Source organism: Seriola aureovittata, chromosome 9 (assembly GCF_021018895.1).
Source record: "Seriola aureovittata isolate HTS-2021-v1 ecotype China chromosome 9, ASM2101889v1, whole genome shotgun sequence".
NCBI lineage: Eukaryota > Metazoa > Chordata > Actinopteri > Carangiformes > Carangidae > Seriola > Seriola aureovittata.
This window is the reverse complement of record NC_079372.1, coordinates 20,019,944-20,033,544: the sequence shown is the minus strand read 5'-3', so window position 1 is coordinate 20,033,544 and position 13,601 is coordinate 20,019,944. Positions and strand designations below refer to the sequence as shown.

At 34.7% G+C, this 13,601-nt stretch overlaps 1 protein-coding gene across 1 annotated transcript in view; it reads right to left on the bottom strand.

Annotated features, from left to right (window-relative positions):
- Positions 1-13,519, bottom strand: part of LOC130174781 (probable pleckstrin homology domain-containing family N member 1) — a 28,631-nt gene extending 15,112 nt beyond the window's left edge. Inside the window, exons 1-7 of the mRNA XM_056384986.1 lie at positions 13,384-13,519; positions 10,903-11,026; positions 10,085-10,231; positions 9,163-9,249; positions 8,328-8,415; positions 8,113-8,249; positions 7,879-8,025 (exon numbers count right to left, since the gene is read on the bottom strand). Coding sequence (XP_056240961.1) covers positions 7,879-8,025; positions 8,113-8,249; positions 8,328-8,415; positions 9,163-9,249; positions 10,085-10,231; positions 10,903-11,026; positions 13,384-13,478 — 825 coding nt within the window. The 5' untranslated portion in view covers positions 13,479-13,519. The remainder of the gene's footprint in view (positions 1-7,878; positions 8,026-8,112; positions 8,250-8,327; positions 8,416-9,162; positions 9,250-10,084; positions 10,232-10,902; positions 11,027-13,383) is intronic.
- Positions 13,520-13,601: the final 82 nt, after the last annotated feature.

The window sequence follows — 13,601 nt, the reverse complement described above, 5'->3', positions numbered from 1 at the left end:
ACGACACAGTATAGTATGGCATAATATGTCATAGTATAGAAAGGCATAAAAAGTCATGAAAACGTCATAGTATAGTATGGCATAATATGTCATAGTATAGAAAGGCACAAAAAGTCATAAAAACGACACAGTATAGTGTTGTAGTATTTCAGGCTATTAAAGTTAAAACTGTTTAATGATTTATGCTAGTGGATATTTAGGTGCTAAGGGTGAGTTTTTGTTTAAACATCTGACTCAGGGAAACTATTTACAACCACTGATAAAGATCACCCTATGGGCATGTGTAGGGGGGGGCAGCCGGAGGTAACAGAGGTAGATAATTGGTAATTTATATGTATACATTAACTGTCTTCCTTTGAGCATGCTGAGCTTTAGGTTACACTTGAGGTCGGAGTCAGACGGGAAGGAGGAAGCCAGCAGAGCCAATCAGAAGATGACAAAACGCCCATGCACATTTCTTTGTTTGTACTTGTATAAATACACTGGATCAGGGAAAGTTAGTTTGTCAGACTGTGGACTGACCAACACTTGTTATTGGTTAGGAAAAGACACATCTGATCCAGAATTCTGTAATTGTTAATTGCTTGCTGAAAAGATTCACTAAACAATTTGAACTAAATTCTTTGGTGTGGACATTCACTGGTCTTTTGAGTATTTTGAACACTGCACTCACCCTGTGGGGGTGAGAGTTTTTTTCTCTAAACAGCAAAAGCTCCTTCAATAGTAAGATATAAAAAGTCATAAAAACATAGTATAGTAAGGCATAAAAAGTCATAGTATAGTAAGGCATAAAAAGTCATAGTATTGTAAGGCACAAAAAGTCATAAAAACGACATAGTATAGTAAGGCATAAAAACATAATATAGTAGGGCATAAAAAGTCATAGTATAGTCAGGCATAAAAAGTCATAAAAACGTCATAGTATAGCAACGCATTAAAAGTCATAGTATATTAAGACATAAAAAGTCATAAAAACGACATAGGATAGTATAGCCTAAAAAGTAAAAAAAACGTCATAGTATAGTGAGGCATAAAACGTCATCGTATAGTAAGGCATATAAACATCATAGTATAGTAGGGCATAAAAAGTCATAAAAAGTCATAGTATAGTAAGGCATAAAAAAATCATAAAAACGTCATAGTATATTATGGCATAAAAAGGCATGAAAACGACATAGTATAGTAAGGCATAAAAACTCTTAAAAACGTCATAGTATAGTTAGGCATAAAAAGTCATAGTATAGTGAAGCATAAAAAGTCAAAAAAACGTCATAGTATAGATAGGCATAAAACGTCATAGTATATTATGGCATATAAAGTTATGAAAACGACATTGTATAGTAAGGCATAAAAACTCTTAAAAACGTCATAGTATAGTTAGGCATAAAAAGTCAAAGTATAGTGAGGCATAAAAAGTCAAAAAAACGTCATAGTATAGTTAGGCATAAAACGTCATAATATAGTAAGGCATAAAACGTCATAGTATAGAAAGGCACAAAAAGTCATAAAAACGACACAGTATAGTAAGATATAAAAAGTCATAGTATAGTAAGGCATAAAAAGTCATAGTATTGTAAGGCATAAAAAGTCAAAAAAAAGTCATAGTACAGCAAGGCATAAAAAATCATAGTATAGTAAGACATAAAATGTCCTGAAAAAAACATAGTATAGAAAGGCATAAAAAGTCATGAAAACGTCATAGTATAGTATGGCATCAAAAAATCATAAAAACGACATAGTATAGTAAGGCATAAAAAGTCATAAAAACATCATAGTATAGTATGGCATAAAAAGTCATAAAAACAACATAGTATAGTAAGATATAAAAAGCCGTAAATGACATAGTATAGCAAGGCATAAAAAGTCATAGTATAGTTAGGCAAGAAAAGTCATAAAAACGACATAGTATAGTAAGGCATAAAAAGTCATAGTATTGTAAGGCATAAAAAGTCACAAAAATGACATAGTATAGCAAGGCATAAAAAGTCATAGTATCGTAAGGCATAAAAAGTCAAAAAAATGACATAGTATAGCAAGGCATAAAAAGTCATAGTATCGTAAGTCATAAAAAGTCATAAAAACGTCATAGTATAGCAAGGCATAAAAAGTCTTAGTATAGTATGGCATAAAAAGTCATAAAAACGTCATAGTATAGTAAGGCATAAAAAGTCATAAAAACGTCATAGTATAGTAAGGCATAAAAAGTCATAAAAACGTCATAGTATAGCAAGGCATAAAGAGTCATAGTATCGTAAGGCATAAAAAGTCATAAAAACGACTTAGTATAGTAAGGCATAAAAATATAGTATAGTAAGGCATAAAGAGTCATAGTATCGTAAGGCATAAAAAGTCATAAAAACGACTTAGTATAGTAAGGCATAAAAATATAGTATAGTAAGGCATAAAGAGTCATAGTATCGTAAGGCATAAAAAGTCATAAAAACGACTTAGTATAGTAAGGCATAAAAATATAGTATAGTAAGGCATAAAAAGTCATAAAAACGACATAGTATAGTAAGTCATAAAAACGACATAGTATAGTAGGGCATAAAAAGTCATAGTATAGTAGTGCATAAAAAGTCATAGTATTGCAAGGCATAAAATGTCATAATATAGTAAGGCATAAAAACATCATAGTATAGTAAGGAATAAAAAGTCATAGTATAGTGAGACATAAAATGTCCTAAAAACGACATAATATAGTATGGCATAAAAAAAATCATAAAAACGACATAGTATAGTAAGGCATAAAAAGTCATAGTATTGTAAGGCATAAAAAGTCCCAAAAATGACATAGTATAGTAAGGCATAAAAAGTCAGAAAAATGTCATAGTAAAATAAGGCATAAAATGTCATAAAAACGACATAGTATAGTAAGGCATAAAAACATAATATAGTAGGGCATAAAAAGTCACAGTGTAGTAGTGCATAAAAAGTCATAGTATTGCAAGGCATAAAACGTCATAATATAGTTAGGTATAAAAACATCATAGTATAGTAGGGCATAAAAAGTCATGAAAACGATATAGTACAGTAAGGCATAAAAGTCATAAAAACGTCATAGTAAAGTCAGGCATAAAAAGTCATAAAAACGTCATAGTATAGCAAGGCAAAAAAAAGTCATTATATTAAGACATAAAAAGTCATAAAAACGTCATAGTAAAGTCAGGCCTAAAAAGTCAAAAAAACGTCATAGTATATTAAGGCATAAAAAGTCATAAAAACATCATAGTATAGTAATGCATATAAACATCATAGTAAAGTAGGGCATAAAAAGTCATAAAAAGTCATAATATAGTAAGGCATAAAAAAATCATAAAAACATCATAGTATATTATGGCATAAAAAGTCATGAAAACGACATAGTATAGTAAGGCATAAAAACTCTTAAAAACGTCATAGTATAGTTAGGCATAAAAAGTCATAGTATAGTGAGGCATAAAAAGTCTAAAAACGTCATAGTATAGTAAGGCATAAAAAATCATAGTATAGAAAAGTATAAAAAGTCATAAAAACGACATAGTAGAGTAAGACATAAAAAGTCATAAAAACTTCATAATATAGTAAGGCATAAAACGTCATAGTATAGTTAGGCATAAAAAGTGATAGTATAGTGAGGCACAAAAAGTCATAAAAACGACATAGTATAGTAAGGCATAAAAAGTCATAAAAACATCATAGTATAGTAAGGCATAAAAAGTCATAAAAACATCATAGTATAGTAAGGCATAAAAAGTCATAAATGACATAGTATAGTAAGGCATAAAAAGTTATAGTATCGTAAGGCATAAAAAGTCATAAAAACGACATAGTATAGCAAGGCATAAAAAGTCATAGTATCGTAAGGCATAAAAAGTCATAAAAAGTCATAGTATCGTAAGGCATAAAAAGTCATAAAAACGACATAGTATAGCAAGGCATAAAAAGTCATAGTATCGTAAGGCATAAAAAGTCATAAAAACGACATAGTATAGTAAGGCATAAAATTATCAAAAAAGGTCATAGTATAATATGGCATAAATATCTCATAAAACATCATAGTATAGTAAGGATAGAAATTTTCAAAAAATTCCATAGTAAGGAATAAAACATCACAGTATAGTAAGACATAAAACGTCATACTATAGTAAGACATAAAATCTTAAAAAAACGTAATAGTATAGTATGGCATAAATATATCATTAAATGTCATAGTATAATAAGGCAAAATAATGTGAAAAAACGTCATAGTATATTATGGCATAAAACGTCAAAAAAGGTCATAGTATAATCAGGCATAAAATTGTCAAAACACGTCATAGTATGGTATGGCATAAATATGTCATAAAACGTCATTGTAGAGTATGGCATAAAACGTCAAAAAAGGTCATAGTATAGTATGGCATAAAATTTTCAATAACAATCATAGTGCAGTAAGGCATAAAACTTTCAAAAAACGTCATATTATAGCATAGTATAAATATGTCATAAAACATCATAGTATACTGAGACACCAAAATGCCATAAAATGTCATAGTATTTTAAGGCATAAAAATGTCATTGTATAGTTAGTCATAAAAATGTCATAGTATACTGAGGGATAAAAATTTGAAAAATAGTCATATTCTACTATGGTATAAAAATGTCAAGAAATGTCACAGTATAGTCAGGTATAAAAATGTAAAAAAACATCATAGTATATTATGTCATAAAAACATCATAGTATAGTAAGGCATAAAAATGTGAAAAAATATCATAGTATAATAAGGCATAAAAACATCAGAAAACGTCATAGTATACTAAGGCAGAAAAATATCAAGAAACATCATAGTATTATAGTAAGGCACAAATATGTCAAAAAACATTATAGTATACTGAGGCACAAAAATGTGATAAAACGTCATATCCTACTATGGTATAAAAATGTCAAGAAACGTCATAGTATAGTCAGGTATAAAAATGTGAAAAAACATCATAGTATATTATGGCATAAAAACATCATAGTATAGTAAGGCATGAATACGTCTAAAAACATTATATTATAATAAGGCATAAAAATGTGAAAAAATATCATAGTATATTATGGCATAAAACATCATCGTATAGTAAGGCATGTATACATCAAAAAACGTCATAGTATAAGAAAACATAAAAATGTCAATATATTGAGGCATTAAAATGTGAAAAATGTCATAGTATAATAAGGCAGAAAAATGTGTAAAAAATCTTCATGTTATAGTTAAGTATGAAAATGTGCAAAAATGTCATATTCTACTGAACTATAAAAATGTTGAGAAACATCATTGTATAGTAAGGCATAAATACGTCAAAAGATGTCATATTATAGTAAGTCATCAAAATTTGAAAAAAATTCATATTGTATTAAGGTATAGAAATGTCAAGAAATAGTATAGTATAATAAGGCATAAAAGTGTGAAAAAAAACATCATAGTATAATAAAAACATCAGAAATCGTCATAGTATACTACATAAATACCTAAAAAAATGTCACAGTACAGCAAGGTATAAAACGTCATACTATAATAAGACATAAAAATGTCACATTATATTGAGGCATTAAAAGGTGAAAAAATGCATATGTATGTGTATGTATGTATGTATAATAAGGGATAGAAACTTCAAAAAACATCATTGTATAGTAAGGAATATAAATGTCAGGAAACGTCATAGTATAGTAAGAACTAAAAATGTGAAAAAACATCATATTAAAACATGGCATTAAAATTTCATAATATAGTAAGGCATAAAAACATCAAAAAACATCATCTTAACCAAGGAAGAAAAATGTCAAGAACCATCATAGTATAGTTAGGCATAAAAACATCATAGGTTGAGTAGGTTTATGTATAAATGACCTATCTTTCTCTTTTCTTGTGTTTCATTTCCTTTTCAGGGGAGGAGGGGAGGGATGGGGAGTATGAAGATGTTCAGTGTGCTTTTGTGTTTGCGGGTTTGTTCAAAAAATAAATAAAGTTGATAAATAAAGTTGTGTAGATAATCTGTTCAGTTCTCATCGTCTGACTGCCTATATTTCTTACCCCATAAGACTTTTCACAGAGAAGATTGCAAGAAACTAGTCAAATAAGACAACAGCTGTAATAAATCTTTTTGTTTTCCATGATAATTTGAGGTATTGGTACAGTTTTTGTTAAATAAATGAGATCATCACTGAGAACATAAACAGCGTGCGAACAGAGCCTCTTGTTTATCCACCTCAGAAAGATAACTAATATATAATCTCATTTCAGCAGAAAGGAAGTGGCCTTGTGGGAAATGTGGTTATGATTTTCACATACTCAGACAAAAATAAGAAGTGGTGTTGCCTCTGGTACAATATGGTTTTTATGGACAACCAGAGAGGACATGAGTGTAAAAGTATATTTCTTTACACATTTGTGAATTTACTGCACATTTTCCCTGTGTGCAAAATACAAATACACCACACACTCTTATCTTAGTTATAATTGCTTGAGTCATGCTCATGAACTAAATAATTTGACAGCATGAATATCTGATTTTGTGCACACAACTTAATCCTTTAATCCTTTTTCAACAGCATGACATATCCATAGTTGCCTCCTGCACAGAATGTATTTTGTGATTTTAACAAAATAAGCTTGTATTGGTGACAAACAGCTGATCCTATTTTTCACGGCATAACAACTAATTTGATCTTGACATATTAACTCATCCAGTTTTCTCACCAAATAATTGTTTTGTTTGTTTAACAAAGAAATATTTTAATCTTCAGACAAATTTTTTTCAGGCTTCTAATGTCAGTGTTATTTAATCATGAGAGGAAACAACACACTTCATCTCTGTTCCACCACTGAGATGTTTCACTTCAACATGTCAAAATACTAAAGAATTACAGATCGCTTTGATGAAATTCACACACCAGAAACGTCGTTCTCACAACTCTTAATGCTGATGTTCGTCAGATAGAATAACAGACCTGTCACTCACTTTGATACAGTCCTGCATCAGTGTTTTCAATCAAATCACATTAAACTTTCTTCAAATATGTATGAAAGACCACGGCCAGTCACACAAACACACACTGTACGTGGTGTGAATTTACTGTAATATAATTGATGTTCTAAGTTTGATTGCATATTTTTCTGTTTATTTTTCAATTCATAGTTCCATGTTTATCATTTCCTCAGTTACAGCAGTTATATTGTGTGAATTTACAGACTGCTTTCACACATTTTTGTAAACAAGGTCATATTTTATCAAAACTCTTGTGTGTAAAGTTTTGATAAAAGTAAATTGCAAGTAAATTGCAAGTCCCACATATCTGCTGCATTGAAAATATCATGAAGTAAAAACATTTAAATATCAAATATTAACACTTTCTTCATTAAAGTACATTTTTAGATAAACCATGTTCTAAATCTAATGCTCTTCTGTTTTCCATAGGCTTGTTTTCTAATTGACAATACAATAATCTGTTGAGAGGGTTGATATGTACACAGTACAGTAAACACTAAATGCCATGAAAAAGAATAGTTATTTTCTTAAAAGTTACTGTTGTAACTGTAATACAGTGTTGTGTGTCTGAATATTTCCTTATTTTATATTTTCTGCAGTCAGTCAGTCAGGTTTGTATCAAAATATAAAAACATTTGGCGTCTAAGTCTTGCAGCTCAGGTGAAAAGATTTAATTCATTTGTGACAATATTGAAGTTACTGACTGACTTTGTGTGTTTCAACTTGTGAACAAGGTTTCGAGGCTTTTGCACAGGTGATTTAATGTTTTGAGAACTGCATTTCGAGTGGTGAGAATGACGTTTCTGTTGTGAGAATTGCATTAAAGCAATTGAGAAAAATACCACAGAACTGATTATTACTGCAGAGTGAGGGAGTATTGATTACCTGTCTCTGTGAGTTGATTATATGGACGAGGGATATGTATCCTGGCTGACCCATGTGTTGAATGGGCAAACCCTCCCACTGCCATATTGGAGCTTGTAGTAAGTATTCAAGCAGCTCTTCTCTTTTCCAGCGCACATCACACGGTAACTAGAGGAGAAATATGTGAACAAGTTATTAACTAAAACTTAATCAGACTGGTTTATAATTACAACCAAATAGAGAAGAGTCAGTTACCAGGTAGGAGAGGGCGCAGTGAGAGGGGCTCATGGGTTGTGTAATCGACTTGTATCGCCTGTCTTCTGCTTGCTGCATCCATTTCTGCAGCTCTGCAGCGCTGGCACATATGAACACCTTGGAATCCACCATTGGACCTGAATGAAAGAGGGAACAACATGAATCAAGTGTTTTACCATATCTTTAGCTGAACTAGGTAATTTCCACTGACTCACCGCTGATCTCAAACATGTGCGGTGAATGTGACGTGTCAGGGTCCAAGGAGACGGCCTGGAAGGTGAGTCCGGAGAGAGGGAGGATGCCCTGTGAGTGAAGAGAAGAGAGAGAGAAAGAAAAAAATCATGGCTGTCATTGTGCAAGTCAGCACCATGACTGAGTGTTTCCACCTTGACCTGCAGTGAACCAATGACCGTCTCATTAAAACAGATTCAGAGTTTCATACGTCACAAACCTCAGGAACTAATCGTGTCAACTTGTGGGTACGGGGGGGGGGGGGGGGGGGCCTAAATAAACCTGACACCTTGTCAGGACAGACAGAGAGAGTTAGCATTAGCATAGCCGCTAACACTGTGTCAGCCACTGCCAGTTACAAGCTAACAAACAACATAAACAAATAAAAGATGCTAATTACACTAACCGTTCTGAAAAGATTCCAACTACGATAACCATTCTAAAAATATGCTAACTATGCTAACTGTTCTGAAAAGATGCTAACGGTTCTGATCCGTCTGCTAGCCGCTGGCTCTGAGTCTGGGTCTGAAGGAGGCTCAAACACATGGCTGAATCTCTCTGATGTTTCCTCCTCTCACCATCATGATGCTCTCTGCTCTTTCACCTGTCCACATGGAGCCAGCAGGTGGTGGGCGGGGCTCAAGACCTGATCCAGGTTTCTCAATCAGGAAGTTTGAGTAGATGAGCTTCAGACCCAGTTTTTATGTGTGAAAACATGTGAAACTAAACATGAATCACAGCAGAGGATTTTAAAACATCTGGAAATGTTATGTCATGTGTTCAGTTTTATTTGACGTTTCTGAACAGTTTTCTTTTTACCTGATAGATGAAGTCCTGTCGAGCATGGTCCACAGAGAGGATCAGCAGGTGAAATGAAAACAACACCAGGAAGTGTTCGCTGATTTCCTGCAGAGACAAACATGATGAAGCGTCAACACTTGACTCAGCAGCTCATGAATTCAACAGTTTGATCAGGAGCTCCCATCTTTCCTTTCTTTGTTTTCCTTTTTCAACCTCATTTTATTCTTCAGTCACTGTATCTGCTGTTTTTAGTGATATTATTGGTTTCTGAGCTTTATCAAATGTTTTACTTTTACTTTAGAGAAAGTGTGGAACTTGTCACTGTTGTTATTCATTTTATTGGTAGTTTTCCTGTTGTTTGTATTTATTGTTTCCTTTTTTGTTTTTGATTTTAATTCACATTATTGTTTTGCATTATGATGTCATGTTTACTTTACTTCTTGGCTGATGGGGATCCAAATAAATAAATAAATAAATCTGTCAAAATAAAACAGGTGTTTTACTATTTTTCAACATAAGATGTCACACAGAAGTTTGTTTTTTAACACTCAGAGTCCAACAACCTGAGAACTAGGTTAAGTTAGATTGGGTTGGGTAACTTTATTTGTACCTGTAGGTAAATTTGGTTTGCAGTAAAAACTGTCATCAGTTTTACACACACACATTTAACACACAGCAAAGACAACACCATGTGCACAAGGAAAATAAAAATGAAATTAATTAATTAAACATTGCTTCTATGCAGTGTTACTACAGATTACTCATATGAGTGATGGCTTTAGAGAATTGCTGCTCTTTAAGGACAGATTTAGACTTCGTAACCTTGACAAAAAAATAAAATCAACAAACTATAAAAAGTGTTTTTTAGGATTTCCCGCTCAGGGGATTTTCAAATGATCTTTCAATATTAGGTTTAGGATGAGTCCCAGCCGACTGTTACCTGTGTGTATTTGTTGTAGAGAGATGCCAGGGAGGAGTGGATCACCTCTCCATACATGTGGGCAGGTTGACCCTCCCAGCCTCTGATTGGCTGCTGGGAGTAGATCCTGTGGCACAGCTCGTCTCTGCTCCGGCCCCACAGCGCCACCTGTAGACACAGACCGCAACATCAGCCCACATCTGTTCATTTTTATTTGACACATTTATTTTTACACATGTAAAAAATAACTGTCACTGCTCCCATCAGTATGAACATGGTTCACACAGCAAACTTAAGTGTGATTCACTGGTGCAGTTGTTGTTGTTGTTTGAGCAAAATGTTGCACAGTGAGGAGAATATGAGATATAAATTTGAAAACAGTGTTTCTGAGGGATTTGTCTTAAGAGAATTTAATTTCTCAGTTCAGTGGAAAAACGTTTGTGTGGTATTGTTTCCTCCCTCCTTTATTTCCTGTAAAGTTTGAATCACACCAAACAGGGAATGCGGCATCTCTCGCCTTTGTCATGGAAATTCCGACAGTGTGTGTGCATATGTGTGTGTGTGTTCGTGTGTTTGTTTGTACAGTGTGTGTGTACAGTGCGTCTGGCTACAACACAAATAACAGCACTGAGTGGAAATTGTTGATATTCATGTGATGCACATCTCACCACACTCCGCTCAAACACCAGCAAAATGTTTAACCTAGCACTTCGTGATCTTCACACTGTGATCCTGTTGTGAGAAGTGCACAACTGAAGTTTCCACTTGCAACTGCCCTGCACTACAAACACACACACACACACACACACACACACACACACACGCAAACACATGTTGACCTCTTGTTCCAAGTGTCGCATTGAAGGGTATCGCGGTGGTGGAGGTGGTGGCGGTAGCGGCTGCTGCTCATCTCTGCTGCTCCTCACTGTCAGCTGAAGCCTGGTTTCTCCCAGACTCCACACCCTGAATAAACACACACACACACACACACACACACACACACACATGCATGAAAAAAAATTAATAAGACATCATTGCAGCAGCTCAGTGGTTAGTTTAAAGATGTCATGTAGAAGGGATGTGGTTTCTGGTCCCATGAGTCTCTATGTGTGAGTGTGTGTGTGTGTGTTTGAACTGGCTGCAGACTTCAGTTAAAAACCTCTGAGGTGTCGATTTCTACATTATTTCTTAAATTTGCCTTTTAAAGGGTTCTTTCATATAACATAATACCCAAGTGGATTATATCACAATGGTAGGAACAATCTCAGCTATAATTTGGCCAAAATGCTGAAAATGTTTTTAAATTCTTCAAATATTTCATGAAACAAGGTGTTTACTGTTGTGGATGAATTGTTTTCGGTGCTTCAAATGGGGTTTACCAAAGTCTAAAGGTTCATAAAAAATAGTCCAATGTATGAATAAAATAGCAGAAAAATGAATAGTAAATGCTTTAAATGTAATTTAAAATGTCACTCAACTTTAACCGTATTTTAAAGGCTAAGAGTCACGTATGATCTCACAAGAATACATAAGGGAAAGTGGAGAGTCTGCAGATTCTAAGAACATTTAAACCACATTTCTACAATGAACTATCCCAAAGATATTAATAGAAACATCCATTGACAAAAATAAGCAATGGAAGATATCACAATTTCAATGACGGTGTCCTGACACCCCCCCACCCCCCAGCAGCAGCTAGACATAATCTGCTTACAGTAGTTACAGCAGAGACAGACCCACCTGCTGACCCTTCACCACTGTGTTCTGCAGCCTTTGTCTGTTACAGACAGAAGCTTCATACCAACATGCTAACTGTTCGCAGGGTCTGAGCATGTGCTGTGGAGCAAAGAGACTAAATGAAGCATCGTTAAAACAGTCGGTAAGAGTACGATCCCACCACAATTATCTTTTACTAAATTGAGAATTCTCAGTAACTCTACACTTCACCCACAAGACTGAAAATGAATCATGAGCGGGATCATTTCACAGTCATACTGCAACAGCTTTGAAGAGAGATCATATCATGTCATATGTCACTTTGACTTGTGTCATTATTTGTGTTTTGTGTTTTATAATTTGATTTCCTTATTGATAATCATCCTGTTGTGGGAGTAAAGGCTATAAATGTTGTGGCTTATGCTGCTGATGCTACATTCTTGTCCCCATGACCATAAAAATAAATACTGAATGAATTAAATAATTGTTGATGGTGGTTGCGGCATGTTGGAGAATCTTCTCTCTCTTTCAGAAGTGTCACTGCACCACATATTCAGTTTGGGTGGCATCATGCTATTGGTGCACAAATATAATTTCCTGTTGGTGCAATTGCAGTTTTTTTTGTTTTTTTTTTCGGACATGAACAATTACTTTATATAGAATAAAGGCCCAGTTGTGGATTTACATGTACATTTGTATCTCAGGACACGCTACTCACATCTCTGAGTGTGAATTTGTACGATGCTCGTCTTCGTTGATGTCATAAAACACTAATACGAGTGGCCTGAAGTAGTAATCAATAAACAGCCACACATAAGGACTGGTAGTTACTGTTGTGATTAGCCTCTGCTAATCCCTCAGCCTGGGAGCCAGTGGAGATTTGTCCCGCCTTGACTCTGCAGTAAACTCCTCTCCATGCTGCAGCCATTGTCTTATAATAATCTGCTAATCACATCAGTGCAGCATCACTGAGTTCCCAAGTTCATGTTGACTAAATAGGAGCCAATTAGTTGTCTTGCCTTGTTGTCGTGATGGAGGGAAATCATATGCATGTTCTCTGTCGTTCTGCAGGTGGTTCTTTATATTTCTTCACTACAGAACCTGGAAGTTTTTTCTGTGTGAAGTTACATCCTGTTAACATGCGACGACGAGCATGTGGCGTGTAAATGCTGGTGTGAACACTCTGCAGCTCTGACACAGGTTCTACTCAGGAGGCGACCTCCTCTCGTCTGTTTGGCAATTTTTCAGCCCCAAAAACGTGACACATTAAACGCCTAAGAACACCACAGAGGTCGGAAGAGAAGCTGCTGAAAGGACGGTGCAATTTTCACTTCACGACACAGCCACCGCTTCCTCCTCTAGAACTCACTGATACACAAAACCACATTTTGAAAAAACCCAAACGAGACTCTTGTTCTAAAGCTATGATGACAAGATTACTGAATCCCATTCTGGAGGAGGTAAAGCTGGTATCCCCTTCTTTTTTTCCATTGTAATGTTTTGTTCAAGGATCAAAACACAGTCAGAAGTATGTACATTTTCCACTGGCGCTTTTTCTAATTTTTTTTGTAACTTCAAACTGTGACTCTGTGTTCGTGTCTTACCCTAAATTGTCTCCAGAGAGTTCCAGGAGCTCGATCTCGTCGGGGCCCACCTCATCCACTCCAGTATGCCTCTGGGTCACACTGCAGCATCCCATGTTGGACGGGGAGTCTTGTCCTTGTCTCAGCTCCTAGTCCACACACTGAGCACCATCTGCCCAGGCAGTCATCCCCACCGTGTGTGTGCGGTGTGGTGTGTGTGTGTGTGTGTGCCACACTAA